The 23,980-nt window shown below is 38.9% G+C and overlaps 3 protein-coding genes across 6 annotated transcripts; 1 reads left to right on the top strand and 2 right to left on the bottom strand.

The window, feature by feature from the left end:
- Positions 1-85: 85 nt before the first annotated feature.
- On the bottom strand, positions 86-7,483 carry tmem106a (transmembrane protein 106A). Of its 2 annotated transcripts, none has more exons than XM_081697815.1 (8): positions 7,334-7,483; positions 6,000-6,164; positions 5,592-5,655; positions 2,448-2,601; positions 1,783-1,923; positions 1,569-1,612; positions 715-768; positions 86-502 (listed from the first exon to the last, which is right to left on the bottom strand). In XM_081697815.1, exons 2-8 carry the CDS (start codon positions 6,115-6,117, stop codon positions 385-387), a joined length of 693 nt encoding a protein of 230 aa, XP_081553941.1. In that variant the 5' UTR covers positions 6,118-6,164; positions 7,334-7,483; the 3' UTR covers positions 86-384. The 2 variants fall into 2 exon arrangements, with proteins under 2 accessions (XP_081553941.1, XP_026861866.1); XM_027006065.3 differs by lacking the exon at positions 7,334-7,483 and adding an exon at positions 7,074-7,244.
- Positions 7,484-8,680: 1,197 nt separating this feature from the next.
- On the bottom strand, positions 8,681-17,144 carry nbr1a (NBR1 autophagy cargo receptor a). 3 transcript variants are annotated; one of them, XM_027006061.3, is made up of 21 exons: positions 16,805-17,142; positions 16,374-16,436; positions 16,216-16,234; positions 16,045-16,067; positions 15,685-15,867; positions 15,438-15,515; positions 15,114-15,328; positions 14,719-14,838; positions 14,263-14,514; positions 13,831-13,990; positions 13,414-13,662; positions 12,894-13,022; positions 12,691-12,766; positions 12,464-12,574; positions 12,075-12,251; positions 11,800-11,928; positions 11,187-11,628; positions 10,905-10,987; positions 10,603-10,669; positions 10,009-10,111; positions 8,681-9,625 (listed from the first exon to the last, which is right to left on the bottom strand). In XM_027006061.3, the coding sequence occupies exons 1-21, from the start codon at positions 16,904-16,906 to the stop codon at positions 9,446-9,448; spliced, it is 2,961 nt and encodes a 986-aa protein (XP_026861862.3). In that variant the 5' UTR covers positions 16,907-17,142; the 3' UTR covers positions 8,681-9,445. The 3 variants fall into 3 exon arrangements, 2 of the variants coding, with proteins under 2 accessions (XP_026861862.3, XP_081553183.1); XR_014117102.1 differs by having other exon boundaries at positions 9,591-9,625; positions 10,603-10,694; positions 16,805-17,144; XM_081697057.1 differs by lacking the exons at positions 8,681-9,625; positions 10,009-10,111 and having other exon boundaries at positions 10,661-10,710; positions 16,805-17,144.
- A 141-nt stretch (positions 17,145-17,285) lies between these two features.
- Positions 17,286-23,347, top strand: psme3 (proteasome activator subunit 3). The gene is made up of 11 exons (XM_027006030.3): positions 17,286-17,444; positions 18,132-18,164; positions 18,261-18,323; positions 18,461-18,565; positions 19,634-19,682; positions 19,768-19,886; positions 19,988-20,056; positions 20,631-20,698; positions 21,009-21,063; positions 22,073-22,159; positions 22,374-23,347. The coding sequence occupies exons 1-11, from the start codon at positions 17,403-17,405 to the stop codon at positions 22,452-22,454; spliced, it is 771 nt and encodes a 256-aa protein (XP_026861831.1). The 5' UTR covers positions 17,286-17,402; the 3' UTR covers positions 22,455-23,347.
- The last annotated feature ends 633 nt before the right edge of the window (positions 23,348-23,980 follow it).

The following is a 23,980-nucleotide window of genomic DNA, read 5'->3' as shown; positions in this document are numbered from 1 at the left end:
TTGACGAAACTGCAAAGCTGAAATCTGACCATCACGGTTTTTTGACTTCCCTCAGCATGCTGAAAAAGAACTGAATGAACAAAAATGGTTCTTAGCCAGTTTATTTTAAAGTGCAAATCAAAGTAAACAGCAGAATGCATAACCTGCAATACATCCTATTCACTGATGTGTACAGTTCACTCAGCACTGACAAATCGTTAAGATAATCATGACATTTTATTAGTTTCGGTTAAGGCAGAAAATAGTATGATCAACTCTTAAAATTATGCAGAGCATGCGACTGCTAAACTCAAGAAAGAACAAATGTGTAAACAAAACTTAATGAATTGAAAAGTCCTTTTCCTTTCTTTGAATACTTCTTGTTTGTCTTTGTAACCTGGTATGTCAGTGAAGCTGTGGAAAGGAATGTGGAACTGTAGAGTTTGTCCCACAGTCAATATACTCATAGGTATCCATAGACAGCTGCTCCCCATGAGACAAGTAAGACACTCTTATAGTCATTCTGTAAAGAATAGAAGTTTATATGGATTACTACTCTATATATTACTAGCCCATTTTGTGGACTACCCCAAGTTAGGCTATACCACTTTAAGATGAAGCTTCTGAGTTAATAGCTTTCACATATAAATGTAAATAGAAAATTACAGACTGGCCATAGGATATGATGGAGGTTTTTAATTAGAACATTTTATGAATAGGTGAAAATGCACTTACTGTAAATGCAAAAACAAAGTGTGGATCTGGATAGAACCTGACTTGCAGTAGGCACTGTGGGAAAATTAACATTTTTAATAACATTAAAAAATTAAAATAGCAATAAGTCATTGTTTTGCAATGCTGATTCTTCACAGTATTAAAGCCATTACACTGACTCCTAGTGGCCTGGAAATTCAGGAAACACTCCACTAAATCTATTTTAAAACATGGCTGCCTCCATGTAGGTGTGCATAAACTGGTTCATTTCAGGACTACAGAGCTATTGGATTCTGAGCAGCACTTTATCTATCTATCTATCTATCTCTCTATCTATCTCTCTATCTATCTCTCTATCTATCTCTCTATCTATCTCTCTATATATATATATATTATATATATATTGTTGTTTTTTTTATATAATCACCATAAATATTGCTGCCACTTCATGCTGGTAAGAATGAACACTCAAATTTCTTAGAATGTGCAATAAAAACTACTAATAAAAGCAGTGCTTTAGAGGGCACACCTTTAGGCAGACTTGTCTCTGCTGTGTTTGAGTATTCCAGCAAACAAACACAACTACTGTGAGTGATCTTTGCCATTTTCATGGTTCGAGTGGCTGCCCTGTGAACCACAGGCTGTCAACTACAACACTACAGTTCAGCTGCAGAGTGCTTAGTGTCCTCCTCCAAACACATTCATGACTTGTGATGCAGTCGCTGGAGGTATGTATCTTTAGTCACTGTGGTTACATTTACGGCATTTAGCAGACGCCCTTATCCAGAGTGACTTTAAAAAGTGCTCTATTTGTCTGTATGGTTGAACATTTACAACAAAGGAAAATAATTATTCATAAATAATCAAGTATTTACTTCAGACCAGGATCCTCAATGGTGATGTTAGTCACAACGGTGAACTGCGGAAGGAAAATCATTTGTTCAGAAAATGCAGAATACATTCAAGCTATTGTGAAATATGTCTATATGGTTGTAGCTACTCTAATCCCAAATTTGCAAATATAAGTTTACACAAGCTTCATAATTTAAGAGCTTTTAAGGGTGAAATAAAAGAGCACTTCACACTTACCGTTTTCTCTGAGCGTGGGAGAAGTGTAGTTACGTTTGGCATTTTGGTCTTTCCCACCACAGTCTCGTAAATCAAAGCTTGCAGTTCCAGGTCATGAGCTTGGACAGTGACAAAGTTTTGATTGCTGAGGTTTAGTTTATTCTGCAGATTGGACAACAGGAAGTCAGCTGCATGAAAGGCTTATATTGGGGCGGGGGGGGGTGGAAGTAAACAGATTAGACATGTAGTAAATACAGTAAAGAAGTGAAATGACAGTAAACATTTTTTCATAAGTCTGTTTCTAGCTGCTTCCAGATATTTCTGTAAACTGTTACATTTTTCAGAAATAAGGTTTTGATGATCATGGGAAACTCAGCATATGTTCATGATGTAATAAGAAAACATGCTGTGGTTTAGACCTGCATATTAGGAAATGAGAGCAGCAGCTGACTCACAGGTGAGCCATCATGATAATAATCTAAGGTCATGTTTTAGTGACCCAACCTTTTTAGTGCCACTGTAAACTGGAGCAAGATACCAAACTCTAAACTAAGTTTCTTATCTGGCAAGATCTAAGGGTTAGGGTGCTTTACATACCACGGTTTGCTGACAGTGATATTGCAATGTGACAATGCTTGTGTAGTGGAAAGTTTAGAGTAAGAATGCAAAAAAATATATATGCTTACTGTGATAATCATCTCAACATTATTTGGTGTAAAATAGATCACTGAAGATTGGAGGGTGATGGTGGACACCTCAATGCTCCGAGGAAACAGGAAGAACAGTATCAGCGAACAAATCAGAAGGCACAGAAGCACAGACAAGCACACATACAGCTTCCTGCAACAACACACAACAGATAGAAAATAGTCACTTTAACTAATTTTCTTATTTAGATGACCTATACATTGGTAAGTTTTTTGTTTTTGTTAATCTACACGTGTAGATGCCCCCCCCACACACACACAATGTGAAAGTGAAAACAATATAAAAAAAAATAAAAATTTCTAACATTATTTAAAAGTGACCCACTAGAATATCTAAGGCTGATGAGTGTACCAGTCCTTTACTACAACATCCCTCAAATAAAATCAGGAGTAACCAATTGCCTTCAGGGTGAGATTTTCCAACATCTGTGAACAATCAGAGCCATTAACTTGAGAGCTTGAATAAAAACTGCTGTTTCTGTAGTTCTTTGGTTTGCACATCAGTGCAGGTCCACAGGAAGGCAGCAGTATGGCTTCTCAAGCCCTCCAAAAACAAAGCCATGACAAAGCTGTGCAAATGTCCATGTCAGGTGAGGGATATACAAAGATTTACAAAGCTCTGAAGATACCCTGGAGCACTGTAAAGTACATCATTAATAAGAGAAAAGTGTAAAGCATTGCCCACAGGCTGTCAAAATCTGGGCGTCCATCAAATCTAGATGACCAGAGAGAAGACACTTGGTCATGTAGGCCACAAGGAACCAATGGGAACCTTGATAGACCTAAAGGGTTTTATGGCCAGCAGAGGAAAACATGTGCCTAACAAAATATCAAAGATACTGCATACATCTGGCCTGCGCCGCAGAGGGGCATAAAGAAAGCAATTTTTCAAAAAGGCTCATCTGGAGACCCGTTTAAAGTTTCCACAAAGACACCTGAAGGATTCTGCAACAGACTGGAAAGTCTTGTAGTCAGATAAAACTAAAAGAAAACTTTCTGGCATGAATGCCAAATGTTGCATTTAGCAGCAATCATCCTGAACGTGAAGCTGTTTGGACTTTTGTAGGAATTTGCATCTCATCTGCAGACACTGATGAACTTGATCCATCCTTCTCTCAGTGTTGACAAGACAAGTGAAGGGTGATTTAGTAGAAGAACCTGATGAAATATATGAAAAACCTGAAAATGGCCTAGAAATTCATATTCCAACAGGACAATGACCCCAAGCATAAGGCCAAAGCTACCATGAAGTGGCTTGCTAGGAACAAGGCAGATGTTCTAAAGAGACCTGGTCAAAGCTTTGGCCTAAATGCAGTAGAAAATCTATTGACTAACTTTAAGGTCGATGCCCATTAGTGAAAACTAACCAACCAATTAAACTTACATTTTTACTACAGTGGTGCGCTTTATGCACTTTACCTGCTTTATACACTGCACAGCACTGGTGTATAGCATTCATATGGTATGCTGTCCCATCAAGAAAATGTACAATTTTTGAATGGAGGTGAATTAACTTTACACTGGATCCATGAGCATGCACACTGCTCATACCAGATTCAGGTATGACACCAAAATCATGTACAGCTCGGGATTTATGACGTTCAGAAAAAAAGACCATTATTTATATATATATATATTTATTTTTATTTTTTACATTATTTTCTTTAAATGTACATTTTCCAACTCCAGGCTGTATAAACTTGAATGGATTGAATTGGATATAAGCATATCAGGTGATGTATATTTGTGTAATGAGGTAGGGTGTGGCCTAAGGAAAGCAACACCCAGTATCAAGGGGTGCATAATTAATAGGCAGCTTCTTTTCCTCAGACAAAATGAGCCGAAAAGAGATTTAACTAACTCTGAAAAGTCAAAAATCAAAGTTAAAAAAAAAGAAAAAAAAAATATTTCAGAAGGTTGCAGGACTCTTAAACTTGCTAAGATATTGGGGCGTGATCACCGAACAAGCAAACATTTCGTTGCAACTAGTCAACAGGGTCGCAACAAACATGTTGAGAAAAGACATGGTGTTCAGTACTCAAAGACATGGCCAAGGTAAGGAAGGCTGAAACCTGACCACCACTGAAGACAAATAAGCTGAAATGTCAAAACTGGGCCAAGAAATATCTGAAGACTTTTTAAAAGTTTTATGGGCTGATGAGACAAGAGGGACTCTCGACGGACCAGATGGATGGACCCGTGGCTGGATCAGTAACAGGCACAGAGCTCCACTTCATCTCAAACTCCAGGAGGTGGGGTACTGCTATGGGCTGGTATTATTAAAGATGAGCTAGTTAGACCTTTTTGGGTTGAAGATGGACTCAAAAATTAACTCTCAAACTTACTGCTAGTTTTTAGAAGACACTTTCTTCAAGCAGTGGAACAGTGCCTCTTTCAAGAAGACCATGATTTTTATGCAGAGCAATGTTCCATCACATGCATCAATGTACTCTACTGTGTGGCTACCAATAAAGGCCTTAAAGATGAAAGAATAATGACATGGCCCCCTTCCTCACCTGACCTAAACCCCATTTGGCCCTTTTTTTAATGGGAGTTTTACAGTGAAAGAAAACAGAATCGATCACCGAACAGTGGGACACTGTGGCTGCTGCTGCATAAAAAGTCAACAGATTAAAAAACTGACAGACTTCATGAATAGAAGGCTTATGACATGGGTTAAAAAGAAGGGTGGCTATATTGATCACTGTTTTTTTGGTGTTTTTTTTTGGGGGGGGGGGGTCAAATGTTTATTTTCAGTTGTTTGTTTATTATTCTCACTTTAAAAGATCAAAAATAAGTGAGAGGGGAAAATTTCCATTTTTCATTTAGTTGCATAATAATTCTGCACACAAATAGTTGCCCAAGAATTCTGCACAAACAGAAAACCAAAACCTGACTTACTTTTTTAAATATTCAGGTTACAGGTTTATTAACATTTTAAATTGACCCAGATCACTGTAGCTATTCAATAATAAAATGAATCCTCAAAAATACAACTTGCCTAATAATTGTGCTCATAGTGAATATATAAAGTTTTCATCTTACTGCTGTGCCTAATCATTATTCTGTATCTTCAAAATTCAGTATAAAGCCTTGTATAACAGAGCACCATGTGACACTCACGTATGACGAGGCTTTAGCCTTTGGTCACTACATGGAATGACTGCCACCAGTTGGGCCTCCTGACCTGAGCAGACAGCAAGTCAACAAGAGTATAAATCTTTAACAAACCACCTACCATTACCTTTACCATACTGCAAGTTCCTCTACAACATCCCTAAATATTTCATATGTAGGAAATGTTACTACTACTCTGACCTTTACCAAAATGTATTTTTACTGACAATTCCATTATCAAGTAGGGAAAAACAAAAGATTGCTAGTGTTTCCTACACTACACAAAATAAGAATGATAAGTTTTGAACTCTGAAAAAGGTACACTGTAGGCAATCCCACAAATACCTAGTGAGATTAACACATACTACAAACAAAAACAGAATTCAACAGCAGCTTTAGTGTACGATGACTCACCTCGAGGTATCCTTCCTGTCCCCTGGCAAGTAGGACATGAGTCCCACTGTTCTTCCCCGTTGATACTGCCATAGTCCAACCACTTGGACAGCCTCCGTATCCCTTTGTTGTCGGCCATGCTGGCTGCTTTATTCAGGGAACTGGACTAAAGCCACCATAACTCTCCTATCAACAGGAAAAAAGAGAATTAACCACACTAAGCACGATCGTCTTCCTGAGATACAATAAGGGAAAGTCAACTAACCTAGATGCTTCCTGGTGCTCATTTCCAAAGATGATAAAGTATCAAGTTCCTAATTCCACCTGCCCCGGTTGTATTTCAGGACAGGATAGGTGGAATTAGGAGACAGCAAGGGTCTTTAAACCCAAAAACTCCAAGCAGCTTTGAGGACAACCATTAAAACAAGGAATTTTGTTCTCAGTGTGTTCGCTGTTTTTGTTAGTTTGTTTTTTTTCCAGATTCAGATAACCTTTACTACACTGGCGTTAAAAGGGCCCCTCAAGTTTTTGGCCACTTAGCGTATCCATATATCCATATATATATATATATATATATATATATATATATATATATATATATATATATATATATATATATGACATGGACAATATATAGCCTACTAAATATTACATATAACCAGAGAGAGAGAGATGCCATTAAGGTTTCAATTCTCAAAAAAGAAAATCAAGAAATTGAACCCAAAGCAATTTCATTTTCGGCTTGCAAGCAGCTGTACAGGAAAGACTAATGAGGTTAACGATTTTACAGGCATGGAATGTTTGAGTCAAACCAGTATTTCAATTGGTAACTTCTGACTTGCACGACATTTGCAGGACATTTGCAGGACATAAAAGTCCTTGCACCTCAAAGGATCGGTTAGTTTGACTCTGTCGCAGTTTAGAGATTGAGCAACTCCGTTAATAATTCACAGAACGTTTTAAATATTAAAGTGATATTAATGTATTAAACAGACGTATTGTACGTTTTCGTCCTAGCCATCGTCGTCAATTTATATTTCCATGCCAGAACCAAAGTTTGAAATTATTTTCGACCTGCCGAAGTTTTCCACCTACCTTGACATCATGGGGACCCAATTACATAGTATCCTTGATTAGTTGTGGCACCATTTGTAAGTCAAATCTTATTTTACTTTGTAAAAAGAGCAAATATCCCTGCGTTCCAGGCGTATGGAGAAAATCCGAGCGTGCAACCACTTCCTTCTAGTTCAGATGACTTATCAGCTAAAGTGCACTGTCGCCGCGCAGTGGTCACACACAGTATTGCTCAACCTTCCAAAATGTACCATCGGGCCTCGTGACTAAAGCACACCTACCAGTTATGAGCTATGAAAGGTCTGTGTCAAGGTTCACGGAAAATGTGCACTGCTCCTTATGCCCAAGGCTCTGTTGATCAGTTAAGCAGAAAAAGCCATTACAAACGAATCAGCAAGTTCAATGGGTTATAAAAAACTTGAATTGAACCTTTTTACTCTCTTGCCAGAGCTGTAGCCTGATAATATTCTCGACACCTGACCTATATATGCTCATATGAGGTTATGTGATGTTCGAAATAGCCTACTGCATACTGTATACTGCATAATACACAGTATAGTGTGTACTATACTGCATACTGATTTGAAATCCAACCAGCATGCAAGTAGTAGGCTAGTAGTAGTAGGCTATGTCGAATACATTATATAACACTTCTGTACATCACAAATATATATATAAATAAATAAATATATATATATATATATATATATATATATATATATATATATATATATATATATATATAAATATATATATATATATAAATAAATAAATATATATATATATATAAATAAATAAATATATATATATATATATATATAAATATATATATATATATAAATAAATATATATATATATATAAATAAATATATATATATAAATAAATAAATATATATATATAAATAAATAAATATATATATATAAATAAATAAATATATATATATAAATAAATAAATATATATATATAAATAAATAAATATATATATATATATATATATATATATATATATATATATATATATATATAAATATTATATATATATTTATATAAATATTATATATATATAAATATTATATATAAATATATATATATATATATATTTTTTACATATAAAAAATAGATTTCTACATATAAAAAATATATTTATCTTATATTTATACATATAAAAAATAGATTTCTTGTATTTATACTATGTCTTGTCTTGTGCACTTACCTTTATGTTTATTGTATATTTGCACTTTGGAATTTGGAGAAACGCAATCTCATTCAGTTGTACACTACTTGTTGTATAGTCTGAATGACAAAGCTGACTTTGACTTGACTTCTAGAGCTTTATTTCAGAGACGTTTTATAGTCATTTGAATGCATTGGCGTACTATTAAAAGGTAGTGAAGAATTAGTGCCCAAACTAGTACTAAATATGCACCCACATTTCCTGTCTTCCAAAAACAGGAAGCATCTCTTAGGGTGAGGGAAGGTGTGTTGGGACAACTTATGTTTCAAAATAAAGCACTAAACATACATCTTTGATGAGGATATCTAATGAAAACAAAGATTGAAAAATTGTCTAATTTGCATGAACAAACATGTTATCTATAAATAAAACTAATGTAGACCAAAAAAAAAATAATTTCAGCCACTGACATGGAATGTTTTATTTGGACACCAAGAGCCATATACTCAAGCCATTAGCTCAATGATCACACTGCTAGTACACAGAGGACATCCAACAACTGGTGCCTAGCTAAACCTTGACCAATCACTGGCTATGTTAAGCATGACTCAAAAACCCATTGCAAATTCCAATGGATTTGGGGAAAAAACCAAACACCCTTGCGTCACATGGTTTAACATTACAGCGATTAGTGCAATTCAGAATAAGAGATTATAGATGTCACTGTGACAAAGCGCAATTGACATACTGAGGGTGTTCTTACATATCCTACAATCTGACTTGCAATTGTGAATTTTTTCTAAAAAGCAGCCTCACCTACCAAGTGATACCTTCAAATCTTTCTCTCATCAGTCCTTGCATCATTCCATCACTGCTGAGCATATTCGAGCCTGGGTAGGTAGGACACTACTAAGCTTGAAGAAAAATAGATCAGATAAATAAACCCATTACTTAGCTTTGTCATTCATATCCTAAAAACAGACATGAGTGTAATTTATACAGTCGAGTAAGCACTCTGCTGATCCTATTGTCAGTTGAATGTGGGAACCCTGCTCTTTTAAGAGTCCAGATTATGCCTTCCGCACACCACAAGCCCTTGACATCACACTTCGTATAGTCTCCAGAGAGCAATATCCTAGTCTGAATATATTACAAACACTTCCCATGTCAGTGTTGCCGAGGTTTCTGTCGTTATGGAGAAGGCTGCCGTGGTGCTCTTCAGTGCCTCGTCATGTACCACTCATTGTCGGTCATCTGCACCAGCTCATTAACCACATCTAGCAGATTGTACTGATGCTTCCTCAGGAGCCTCTGGTTTAGTAGCTTGTCACTGAATCCCATCTCTTGGAGAACAGCTATCAGCGAGGCTTCCTCACACGCCGGATCCTCACTCGACCGCTGGGGGGTGGAGGGCACGAGAGCAGAGCAGAAAAAAAAAATGGGTCAAAGGTCACCCTCAAGCACAGTTCAGTATGTATGCTCAACCAGTGCTGGCAAAAACCAAATGCTCAAGCACAAAAAACACAAAGCTGAGAGTCATGAAATGCTCATAACACATCAGTGTTTTGTTTACTTCTTCTTTGATGCACAAGGCCATTGCTGTAGGCAATCAGCATTTGCTTCAGCATGCTTTGTTACAGAGTAGGGGTAAGATGGCTGTCACATATCTGGCAGTTAGCTCTGTGCTCTGCCTATTTCTGGACATGTGGGGGTGGGGGGGAAGATATGGATGAAATGAAAACAGTAGCAGAAGCATGTTGTGCTGCTGGGAGTGAAAGCACCTGCGTAGAGCTGCTCTGGCCTGTAAACAGAGCTTTGTAAGCAGATGCTGCCACTGAGAGAGCCCCCTTCACCAGGCCTTCAGTCAGGCCACCATGACGGAGCCTGCAAATTAAAAAAAAAAAAAGTATCTGATCTGGAAGACTACTGAACTCCACCTCTGCCTTTGCTTCTGTGTTACTTTAATGGTTGAGATAAAAGGAGCCAAATTGGCCACATCTTTTATCAAGAGCTTTGGTGAATCACAGCAACATCAAGTGTTTAGAGCTACTTTCTCCTGTACTTCCTCTCCAAGTTTTGCTTTTAAACAAACAATGATACCCACCTCAGTTTAAGTTTTTGAAAGTCATGTGACCAACCGTATTATGAAGATTTGTATTCGTCATTCATTTGTCATTAATTAAGATAATAATTAGTATGGGAACATAAAAAAAAAGAATATGTTTATATTCAAGAATAAAAATGTCCATTTAAATGCAAAAATCAAAAAAATGTTTAAACTTAAAACTCCTTTAAACTTGACCATAGAGTGTGACATGCACAGACAGGAGGAGGTCCTGAGTGTGTAAATGAGAGAGAGTGGTGAAGGGGTTTACCTGGCATCCTGAGAGCCACAGGTCTCAAAGGCACTGCCAGGGGCCTCCACATGTGTTGATCTCAACCCTGGAGTCATCGCACACAATATGGCCTGAGAAAAATTGTGACTGGAAAATCATACTAATTGAAAGATACAAACAGTGTCTTCTTACAAAGCAAATAGTCAAAGAGCATAACATGGCCAAGAAATGTTGCAGTTAGATATCAAATTACACAAATCCACTTTTAAGCATCATTCCATGACATGCAGCTCTTGCACAAAGGTCTTTTCAGCTTTTGCTTGTTCTGCCTAGCAACTCACCATCTGCATTGTCTTCAGGTGGACATGACCTGCTCTCCTCAGCTCCCTGTGGTGTAATCCCAGTCTCGCACGGTTTTATAGACCTGAGTAAGAAAATAATTTACATAAACTTCAATCCATGCTCGTGTATTTTATTACATCGATGGCAACAGGCAAATTAAGTTGGCACATACATAGTTCATATAAATCAGGGATTTGAAGTTACAGTAGGGAGAAATTAAAAATGCACATGGCAATGCACTCCTGGTCTCTGGACATTGCTCATTTTTTCAGGGTCCTGACCTGTGTGTTCGCAGGTTTGGGGGTGGTGACAGAGACACAGGTGCAGATACCACTTCAGGAAGCAGAGGAGGAGTGTTGAGTATTTGAGAGGTGCGCAGCAACTTATTCACACTGTTCTGAATAGAGGGTTTTGGTTCGACCGTCTCCCCCTGCGCAGTGGTTTGGTCCAGCACTCCCTCGGGTTCTGTGGTGCAGGCGTTCCCCGGCTGCGACATGGCCGAGCTGTACATGGAGTCCGCCAGGGGTTTGGAGGTGTCAAAGCAGTCTGGCAGGACGACGATGTAGTCATCCGAGGAGGCGGAGGACGCTTGGCTGCTCACCTCGTCCCACTCTCCTGCCTCTTCATCTTTGTCCTGCTCGTCCCTTTTCCCTTCCTCTTCCTCCAGCGCAGCAGGGTCAGTGTACAGGTTTTCATTAGAACCAATCACTGTTTCTGAAAAGACTTCAAACAGTAGGATCTGTGGTGAGGACTATGTAAGGACTGAAACAAAGGTTGATTAATTATGATTAACACCGCCATTGTAAAAATTGGTATCTATGCATGTTTACAGACAGCAATATTTTTTAAAAATCCACTCTGAAGTTTATGCTATGGACTGGATGAGGTTTTCACCTGGGATAATGGAATCTTCCAATATAACTGGTGGTTGGACAGGGGGAGGGGCTTCTGGCCTCTTTACAATTGGTAGTCTGTCAATCTTCTCCATCAAAGACCTCTCATTAAAGGGGCTGGGGTCATGAACTGTAAGAGTCAGTTAATCAGATATATGGATTCTGCTTTGACCACTGTGCACACAGGGACTTGAGATTTTCATGAAATGTAACTAAAAAGATGATAAAGTTGATAAAGACATAACTCGCATCTTCAAATGTGTTCAAAAAACCCACCCTCAGACCGGCTGTGGCTGGCTCGAGCCCGCAGTCGAGGTTTGTGCTCGGGCTCCTCCTCCAGGGTGAGGGACCTGATCACAGTCTCACATACAAACTGGGTCCCACTAATGTCATCATCACCTTCCTCATGGACCTGAGGGTCCACACTGTCCATGTGCCTCTGGGGTTGCACCACTAACACAAACAACCAACACACATCCACACTAAGAACAGGCCCAGCATATGTTCACCTAAATCACCCTTTTAAATCAGGTAGACACAGAAAACCACTTTACAAAGTGCAAAAGACATTCTTTTACTGACTACAGTAGAGCTAAAAATCAGCCAATCATCCGCCAGTAAATGCATTTCCATAGTCACTTTTTAAATCCAAACTGCCACCTTACCTTGCAGTTTTTTTGTGCTTGTGTGTTCAGGGTCCTCTTTGACTAGACTGGCTCCATGCTTTCCAAACATGGGACCATAATGAGGGACTGGGGACATGCATGGGGTCATATCTGGGAGCATAATAAAATAAACAATTTTATTATTTGGTCATGATAACTAAAATGAAACGACTGTCTTAGGAACCCAATAACCCAAAAGTGAGAGGACAGATATAAAACAAACGTACCAACTGGGGTGTTAGCTGGAACTTTCTCTAACTCTTGGACAATGTTTATATCCAGCAGCTCAAAGGAAAGCAGATCCTTAATAAATAAACAAATAAATAGATAGATAAATAAATCAAATAAGAGGAAAAAATAAATGCTTATGATAGCCTGTTTTCATATAGCATTTGCAGCAGTGACAGTCTCTGTGCTTCTAAAGCCACACCTGGGCAGTGAGCAGGTCTACAGAGGGAATGTAGTATTCTTGCTGACAGCTGGAGGACCCCTGATTCTCACAGGCTCTGGAGCCAGAACAGCACATGCCCTCCATCCCCAGCATACTGGGTTTATTAATCTGCATATCAAAACACATAAAAGGACACTTAACAATAAAGTCCAAACAAAAAATATGTACATTTACTAAGCCCTGCATAACATATATACACATAAATACACTTGAATTCACTGAGCTCCGTAAATGGCTTTGCAGACAACAAACTTTGGCTAAAACACTAATAAGGGAACTCCAGAACTCAGAACTGAATACGGACAATGTTTCTTGTGAGAGGAGACCATTCTCTTTACATGTAAAAACAAAGTATACTTAGTCTACTCAACAATGCTATATTACTAGTGGTTAGAGAAACTGCTAAGGAGGAGATGTGCTCGTCCTCTGGCGACAAGAACAAAATCTTTTTCCAGAGACAAAACAGAACTAAGAGGAGGAACCTACTGCACCAACTCACCAAGGGTTTGCTGCCGTGAGTGCCAGGTTTCTGACCTGAGCTGGGCACCACTACGATGCTGCACCACACCCGGGGGCCAAACTGCACCCCGCAGTGTGCCAGGCGCCAGTGGGAGGTGTACGTGCCCTCGAGCAGGGGCGCCACGAACGCCACACTCACAACACCAACCTGGCCTGGCTTCAGGAAGGGCACCGCCACCTCCTTCTGCTCTCTTGACTCCAGCGCCAGGTTCCCCCACATGAACTTGAGCTACAGAGAGAAATGCACACGACCCACATGCAAATGTGGCAGCAGGAGGAGGGGAAAAAAACGAAACCCACACCATTACCTGTGGAAGCGCAGAACCCAGTCTTGCGTCATATAATGAAATATGACTGCTCACAATTCTAATGTATGTACCCCATTGCTATGTAATACCTTGGTCTCAGAGGTCCAGCTGATGTTGCCAGTATTCCTCATCTTCCAGTACTTGATGAACTTGGTGCCAGGCTCCAGACATGTGCCGTCTGGTAGATTCTCATCCAGAAACAAGGCAGTCATTGTGGGCACCAAGGTGGAGCAGAAGACCTTGGGACCCCTGGTTTGAGTGCACAGAGCATTGTGAGTACAGCTTTGATTCAGCTTCTGTCTCTTTCTTGAAGCTCATAGCAAAAAAAAGGTTTCTCTTTTTTCTTTTTCTTTAAAAAAAGGACGTAATACAATAAAGGCAGCGGGTGCATTTGAGGTAGTTCCATCCACTTGCCAGCGATAAACGCAACTATAACAGACAATAAGATAATCTTGATAATGACTGTTCTGGGCCGGGTAGGTAGGTCACCCAGCCCTGACCCCTCTCACTATGGCCCTTACTCTGGACTGGAGGACTGAGGGTCTGGGCCCGGGGCTGGAGCTGGTCCAGGGGTAGGAGCAGGGTCAGGGCCAGGGGCGGGGCCAAGGCCTCCGCTGCAAGTGCCATTCGCGGCTCCACTCCACAGCAGACCTCTCTTCTCCAGCCGCAGCTTCTTCTTGATCTCCTTGACCTCAGCCTTAAGCTGCCTGCGCTCTGCTTTCAGACGCTGTCGCTCAGCCTTGCGTACAGTTCGGTCTCCACGACGCAAGAACCTGAGAGAGCAGCAAAGCACAAGCACGGTCAACAAAACCCATGTAAACATCTGACGCTCAAAATGTCAGTGCCGAAGTTAAGATTCTGTTTGTGACTTTTATGATTCTGTTTATGGTTTGGGAGTAAGTGACCTGTGACAATGTCAGATAATATGAGTGGTTTTTATGAGATATTCTAGACCTAGACAATTTAACAGGAGTCACCTGGGTTCTGGAGTTACTCCACGCTCTGGAACAGACAAAGGGGTCCTTGTTCTTTTCAAGTGATGACTTGGGTCATGTTTGTGACTACATGGCTCACACAAGATGCAAGAGGGACACACACTGGACAGATAAAAACAGACCACTTAATTTGTTTTCAGTTCAAAGTATAAAATGTTTAATGTGACTATTTATTTAAATTATATTTATTTACAGATCTTGACTAGATTTCTCAAAAGCATCATAAAACAAAGACCATCTTTAAATGGTAGGACAAGTATCATACATTTAAGATGATTGTATTATACATTTAAGATTGTAACAATACAGTCATTTTGAGAAGTGGGGTCCTGATCAGGAAAAGACAAAGCTTTGTGAAGCCTGGAGACTTCCCTTACCTGCAGTGATATCCACCCCCTGTGGCAGGGCCCTTGCAGCTGCTGCAGTTGGGTGTCGAGCTTGACGTTCTTTGTGTTGTAGAACTGACTGTGGCCATCTGAGTACCAGAAGTACTGGGCTCCTCTGAGGGGTGATCAGCTCGATGTGTGCAGCACTGGCCAGAGAACTCGCTACACATCTTGTCCACCACCTCCCTCACTACCTGGTCTTTAAACTGTCAAAGCAAACAAGATACATTTTACTTAACAAATATTAAGTGTGTTGTAAAATGCATAACCCACATATAATAACAAAAACAGGGCAAAGCTGATTAGCACACATACTCTGTCCATATAAGATCTGAACCAAGCTGGGACAGCCTCCTCTTCAACTTTGGTCACTTTGTTTTCCTTCACAAGTACCTACAAAAAAATTAAAATTAAATTAAATAAAAATACCCCCCACCAGTATAATTGAAATGAAGCTCTTGACAGAAACAATATGCATTGTCAAGTTAAGCTTTGGCACATATTTTCATTCTGAACAACCTACAACTATGCAGAATATTTAATAAAAAGAGAAAGACCTCACCGAGTCCCGCTCAGGGGTAACCTGTGTCTCCTTGTCTGCCATCTTCGCTCTGGCCCGATATGGCGGTGCTGGTCTAGGATCAATTCGAAGTTCTTTAACTTCAGCCTTAACTGCTCCACCCTCAGCCTGACCCTTCATCTTGTAGACATTCATGTGAAGCTGGTTGGCTTGCTTAAATGCACTCTAAAGGGGAAAATAATGTACAATAATTATGTTTCATTTATTGCAACTGCTAAATTTCATTAGATACGTTACATTTGTAATGGTCATACAAGTCTTTCCTCTTTACAAAAAAAGGGACCTAAGAACAAGTTATAGTGCAAGAGGGGTTAACCTAAAAGAAGACGAAATATGTTCTACCTTCAAAGCCTCCATATACTCATCTGATGAAAAAAAGTTTGTAAAATGTTAACACAAAAAGATATTTGTAAATCGTATTATGACTATTTAAAAGGAATCCAACATTTCATGTTTGTTATAAGACAAGTTACACAAATGGACACAAAGAGGCATCAAGTGTTTGTCACATACCTTGACTGTTTATAGATACCTGTGAAATTGAGAAGGCAAAAACGTTAACAGGCGCCGTATTCTTACGCGACAGCAACTATTCTTTTCACAGATAACTGAAGTTAAATTTGGGTACGCTGCTTAATGTATTGTATTGCCATAGCTGTGATACTACTCACCTCTTCGTTGTCCTCGTCAAAATATTTAACTTGAAAATGACATAACCCGAAAGTAGTTTTAATCTAAAGGCAATAAGAGATTGACGGGGATGATAAGTGAGGGGGAAAGACCACATTAAAAGTAAAACATCGAAGGTTAACCGACCATTTAAAAAGATCGCTCAGAACATTCTTAAGTATGTCATCAGCCAAGTGCGACTTTGTCTAGGTCACAAAAATAGAGTCGCAATTTGAATGTTTTCCCATTTTCAAACAATCATGATTAAACATTTGACATGCAATAAATATGGTGTTTTGCCACCAAGTTAGCTGCCGAACAACCTTTTTTTCTGCGTTTGCGTGTGCAGGCCTTGGACTCGGCCTTCTGGGACTAAGAAGTGTAAACGCAGCTGGCAGCAGCAATACAGACGCCACCTCGCCAGGCTGCTTACCCAGGCCTCGACTGTCTCCCACTGGCCTTTCTCTGGATCCACAACGGGAAACTTCTTCACGTTCCCTCGGAAATTCACTTTGACAGTAACTGGATGATTCATGTTAGCCAAATTCAGATAAAATATTTCATTTGGAACAACGATGCTTTAAGTCAAGTCGATGAAGGAGCCAACAGTAGCTGTCCCGTCTTCGCGTTGTTGTTTACATCGTTTAACTTGCACACTCCCCCATGTCCACGTAACAGGAAGTAGCTCATTCCTCGCTTACGTTTCTGTTCCGATTCTTATGCACGTTTGTAAGCAGTTAGGAAAACTTGTTAATAAACTAAAACCATTGCTATGGTGCTACGTATGTCTACTCCGTAAGCGTGTCTGGGATTTAATCACCAGAAAACATACAAAAAGATACAAAAAAAAAAAGATTTGCGCATGCGCTTCACGTTTCGTTTTATTTCGTCGCTTATTTTTAACGTCATCTTCAGGCTCGCGGAATAAGTTGCCTTGTGGCTGACAGTCAGTGAGAAGCCACACGGTCAGTTAATGCTGTTCAGACAATCTGTCTTTTTTTTTTTAACAGTCGCTGAATAAAAAAGAAAAGATGTCTTCGCTCTTAAAGGTGGATAGTGAAATTAAGTCAAAGGTAAATGTATTCCACTATATTTTATACGTTTGAAAGGGGGATCATTAGGTCAAACAGTAGCGAACGTTAGCCGTTAGCTTAGCTTATTTACAAGGCGAGCCGGTGTCCGGCTGTGTTAGCTAGCAGGGTCGTTAGCTAGCTAGCTAACTTTCCCGCGCTGGATTGCCGCAAAATTTATCATTTATGGATTTTTAAACCAGTGCCTTTTCCCCAAATCTTCGTCTGGTCGTATTGCAGACGTTCTCAGCTTACATCGTTTGTCACGCTTGTAAATGACTGGTTGTGTCTGTTTCTGTGCATCGAGCATGTGCTGCTGTATAATGCCAGGTAGCCTGTTTCTGTTTCTATTCCTGCTGGCTGACTAGCCACCAATCATACAATTACTTAGTCTTGATCTCTGGTGTCGTTTAGCTAACAAGACAATGCATTTTGGCTAACGAGGCCTACACTGTTATAGTTTGTTAATAACTGGGTAGCTATCTTAATGGTTACCAAGGTTCGCCAGATTCAGAGCAACATTAGAATATGTTCTGAACCATTTGACAAGGTATTAAGCTAGCTAAATGGTTTGCTATCCTAGCTAAACGCCATTTGTTATAACTAAACCGCATCGTGACACCAGTTTATTCTTAAATTTACAGATTTAGCTATCGATAATGAAGGCTTAATATTTTTCCCCCTTTACAGGTGGATGTTTTCAGAGAGCGAATCACAGGAGAGGTAAGTGATCGTTCTTGGGTTAGCACGTTAGCTACCCTAGCTAGTGTGTTCACGTTTGAATGGTTGCATCTGATGGTCGTGTCTTTCTACATTTAGGCAGAAGATCTGGTTGCAAATTTTTTCCCCAAGAAATTGCTAGAATTGGATCAGTTTCTGAAGGTGATCATTTCCATTATATCCAGATTTGTTTAAGTATATATCTCCCTAACATCATCAAGTGTATTATTTATTTTTGAGCATTTATTTTTACTTTTATTTGAACCAAAACTATAAATTGAAGTTGTTTGAATTTGCAGGATCCCATCTTAAATATCCGTGAATTGAAAGAAATCCATTCAGAGATCAACCTTGCTGTGCCAGATCCAATTTTACTTACAGACATCCATGATGGGCTTGAGGGGGTAAGATATAAAATTTGTGCATCATATTACTGAATTTTAGACTAAACTATCTCCAGCGAACCCAATTGGTAATGTTAGCAGAAACAGTAATTCTTTAGTACCAAGTTTAGTTTTTGACATGTCTGTAATGTAATTTTACCACAAGACCTATGTTTACGATTTGCATGCGATAAGAAACAAACTACAAAAATGGGAGTGGTTACTTGATTTAAAATTTGGCATGACATCAAATGTGTGATATGTAGCTTTTGCTGGTCACAACTACAAATCTTTATTGCTGTTTGAAATATCCATTTAAAATTTTCTGTCTAGGATTATGAACCAGGAGATTTAGATTGGTCCTAGTTGCTACACATCATCTGTGCAATATGTTGATTTTAAATAAAAAATACATATAGTAACTATAACGGGTTTTAACAGATTATATACATATAGTGGATACTCTGTGTCTGTCTGTCTGTGTGCGCGCACGTGTGCACATTACCTAAAGCTACCAGAAGTGTGTCTTTTCTAAGAAGGCCTAAATGCCAAAGTATAAAACAGAGAAGTAAATGCTTTCTTAAGCACTTCCATGCTTGAGAAAAAATGTCTCTTTCCACAGGTTATGATGGAATATACGCTGACATGGTTGTTTGCACAGGATTAAAAATCACCTGGGGATATTTCACATCGTCCATAAAAATCACTGACACAGATGAATTTGGACAGGGTTAAGATCACTGAGGAATGTGGGTAAAAATTGCTACCCCACCTCACCATAATAAAACTAATTCTGTCCAAATAGGGCTTTAGATGTAACGACTTGCCTATGATGGAAGAACAATGGTCATTCTTCACAGACAACAGAAATGTTATTCTCGTCTTCACTGCTAAGCAGTGCGTGTAATGGCTAGATACCTAGCTAGCTTCTGCACAGATGCGCTTAGTCCTCTCGTATACACATTTTATCAATGGGAGTTAGGCAGTGACTGAAAATGCCTCTTCTAGGCTGCCCCACCACAGTTGCTCCTACTTCGGTGCACTTTGGGGTAGATTGCAGAAATTAACCACGAATCAATCTACCCACAGCAAAATGCCAAAAAGAGAAAACTTGATGATGGAACAGGAGAGGACAAAGGTGAGTTTTGCAATATGTGAATTCTGTGGCTTTTGTTGTATATCCGTGTCTTGTAAGTCACACAGCGTCATGTTTCCACTTGTAGTTAGCGGGACCAAGGTCTACATTATGCCCGGTGGAATGATGAAGAGCAACGGCAAGCTGGTGGACCTGATTGAGAGGGTTAAGCCAGAGATCAGAACCCTCATAGAGAAATGCAACACTGTATGTCTGTGTTCACATTAGAAAGAAACATTTTCACACTCCTGAAGAACATTGCACATTTTTTTGTGTGTCCTACTTATATAATTATTTGTGTTTTAAAGGTCAAGATGTGGGTACAGTTGTTAATTCCCAGAATAGAAGATGGCAACAATTTTGGAGTCTCAATCCAGGTACAGTTAATTCGACTTATTAGACTTTTATGCAGTACCTGGAGTTTATAAGACAGTAAAGTTCAAACTGCATCTCTGTATGCTGGCAGGTCAAATTTAATTTAGTTAAGAAGCAGTTAATCTTTTTTTTTTTTTTTTTTTGCTTAATCCATAGAATTTTCATGCATGAGACAAGTAGCTAATTCAGTCTCCATTTCTTAGCTGTCTTAAAACACCAGACTTATACCTAGCCAGTGGCTCTGCTCAGCATTCCTAAAAATACATACAGTGCCAAATATAGCAAACACCGGAAGATGCATCAGACACACGTTTTTAGCTTAACCTTTCAAACCCCTGAGTACAGTTGTCCACACTGCCTAGGATATCCCATAGAGAGGTATGACTCCATATACATGTCACTGATTGCATTTTGTTTCAAGATATAATTTAGAAGTGTTATTTGGAGAATGTACAGATTTTAGTGTCATTTACTTGTTCACTTACCAGGCAGGAGCATTATAAGTTTAAACTCTGCTTTACACAGTTGTACTATTGAATATGTTTGGAGTTCTCATCGATGGACTGCTACTTACAGGAGGAGACTGTGGCAGAGCTCAGGACAGTGGAAGGGGAAGCAGCATCTTATCTAGACCAGATATCCAGGTACTACCCTCATCTTAATTCAGTTTCTGGTCAGATATGGAAGTGCATGTTTTATGTTAAACATTTCAGCCTTTGTTAATGTCTAGATAAGAATATTCACGTGTGATGAATCAAAACCTGCATTGTACATTTATAGTTCAGTTATGCTTATAGAGTTAGAAACCATGTGTATTGAGTGCTGTGATTATTCCTGTGCTTTCCCATGGTGAATGATCTCTGCAGGTAAGTGAAATGCATGACAGCCAGTCAAATGTATTCTAACAGCAAGCATCAGGATGTTGGATGTAGTTCTACTATCTCTTACATACAGATACTACATCACAAGAGCAAAGCTGGTTTCAAAAATAGCAAAATACCCACATGTGGTAAGTGAAATCTTTGATGTGCATACTAATCTTATCTTATGTAATATTTACAGTGCAGACTGTAGAACATGGTAAGAATGTGTCTGTATGTGTATATGTACCATAATCAAGTGTGCTGGCATAGTATACCAAAACAGTACCTACATACATGCATACATACATATCAAAAGGTCTAGAGTTGAGGTGGCATTTGTTTCTGAAGTCTGGGAACGAACAAGTGTGAATTCCTGGAAAGCAGGCCATATTGAAGCAGAAGTCATAATAACTCTATCACTACATGGCCAGAGCACTGGATGTGTCAAACTGTTTTGTCAGATTGCATGTGGAGTTGTAGAGCGCTGTGAACCTTATACTTCTGTAAAAGCTTGTGTACTCATGAAGCAAGGATTAACCTGAACCAGAGTGATGAAAATGTAAAGCGGGGGAGAAAGGAATGTCACAGGATCGAAAGCAAACCTTCTCATCTGTAAACAGTGGTGGCATGGCCATTGATTATCATTATGGATAATGTCACTGCTGACAGCAGCTATAGATGAAGTGTTCAAAAGAGTAATAACTTCTCTGATCCATCTAACTGCTTCAAAATGTAGTGGATGAAAAGTCAGTGTTTCAGTTGCAGCATGAAATTGCCCGAAATAAAGTTAAAACATCAAAGGAGGTTTTTATGGAAAGGAAGTGGAACAGTCACCTGTCCTGAACCCCAATAAGTGCATTTCAGTTAATGTACAAGACTGAAGGCAAATGATGTTGTTAGGGTTATAGTAATACCTATTCCTTAAAATGTAGAACCCCTAAATGAAAGTTTTGGGATTTCCATGGTCAACATGATATAAATACTGCAAATTAAAGCTGACCTTTTATACTTGATCCTAATTTAGTTCCAGATCCAATGTGCTGAGTAGAGACACAAAGCAGAAAGAAATGTCAGTGTCCACTTATAAATGGACTGCACCATATATATTTGGATTATACACGGATCTTTTTCAAAAGGTTTGTTTTTGACTCTCAGGAAGACTATCGGCGCACAGTTACAGAGATTGACGAGAAAGAGTACATCAGTCTCAAGATCATAGTGTCGGAACTGAGAAATCAATATGTAAGTTTGGAAAAAAGCAAACAAAAAACAATGTGTTTACATAGTTCCACTTCATGAATAAAGTCAATGTTTTATGGAAGTAACATTCTGCACCAGTGTGGTGGTGCTGTTGTACAGCAAGTGTTATGGCCAGAGTGACTTATAATAAAACAGGAGAGGCTTGGTTTTATGCAATAGGGCCAGTGAGCTCTTTCTAAACTGACTTTTCTCACAGGTAACTTTACATGACATGATCTTGAAGAACATTGAGAAGATAAAGCGGCCTCGAAGCAGCAACACGGATGCTCTTTACTAAGAGCGATCCTGATCTCACCTGGAGCCATCCCCTTTTCTCAGCGTGGCTATCCAGAACCTTGGGCTGGTTCTAACGCTTTTATGACACCATTAAAACCAGGCCAAGGCACGCCAGCGCCAGCAAGCCTGGTACAACATGCCGCTCATGACAGAACTGTAATATATGGTCACTGTTTAAAACCCTTTAAAGAATCCATATCGATTTCCTAGTGGACATTTAATGTATGGAGACACAGTCTGAATGTGCAACTTGAAGTTATCTCAGTTGTTTTTTGTGGTATTTAATTAAAGGCAGATCTTAACAGTGGGGTTTCTTTCAATTTCACAAAACCAAAATGCAGCGTAGTACTGTTTTTGGGTTGGAGGGAGGGGGGGAGGGTTCTAAGGCATTTTCCATGTTTTAGACTCCGATTGGTGACTGATCTGGATGTAAGACATGCATAAATACTCCTCTTAATGATGCTTGGTTTCTCCAGTTGCGAAGCTCTTATTGATGCTGTATTTTACTTAATCATTTGACTGTCCATCTAATATATATGTAGTTGAAGAAAGGCTGTACTTGTGCGTTATTTTATGTTCACTGAGTTTATTTCATCAAATTGGAATACTTGGGTAGTTTACTTTTATTTTCATCTTAATTGAAAAACCTCCAAAATTCCCAAAGCTCCAAATGGCTTTTTTTTGTCCAGTTTGTTTTAAGGGTGATGAATTTTGCTGAATAAAACTTTTTTTTTTTTTTCAGTATGGTGATGTAATGAATTCACACTCTGCTTCTGTTATGCAGCCCGTTTTATTCATTTTTATTCAGACTTGAATTCATTCTTTTGGAAATGTGTGTGTTTTAAGATAAACATCTGTAATGGTGAGACCCATTAGAATGCGAAAGCAACTTCAGCTTTGTCCTTTACATTTCTTTAAGTAATTGAATATGAATATTGCAAATGGATTCAGATACACTATTACACTCTTAGAAACAATTAAGATGTATTAATATTCTACACGCAGGCATTGATACAAGCTTGGACTAATGCCTTTCTTTTTACTGAACCATTCCCTCTTACGGAGCAAAGGATGGGGCACTTCCACTGCTCACCAGCAGATGGCCCACATCTCACCAGGTTGCCACCACTACAAGCTATTTCCCAAAAACCTATTTGGCTTCGGGTAACGAGCACTTTCTTCCTTCCTGAAATTCATTATTAATTATTTTAGAAATAATTCTATAATCTAGTACTATCCCTTTTTTTTTTAAGTCGTAAGTACAGGTAAGCTATAGTTAAGTAAATACACATATAAGCCAGTATAAAAAAGGTTTTCTATAATTGGTGAAGAAAATTTTAAAACTGATTTTTACAAAATGACTCAAAGACATTTGCAATTTGTCTCAAATTAGCGGGACCAGGCGGCAATTTCATACTACCCACCATAAACAAACCTTAAAATAAAACCTATTAGAAAACTTGAAATAGTGGGATAAATACAATGCATTAGTCATTGTACTTGTAATTTAGTAATCAGATGTCATTA

Source organism: Electrophorus electricus, chromosome 15, assembly GCF_041902795.1.
Source record: "Electrophorus electricus isolate QZ-2024a chromosome 15, ASM4190279v1, whole genome shotgun sequence".
NCBI classification, from domain to species: Eukaryota; Metazoa; Chordata; class Actinopteri; order Gymnotiformes; family Gymnotidae; genus Electrophorus; species Electrophorus electricus.
This window is presented reverse-complemented; position numbering and strand designations above follow the sequence as displayed.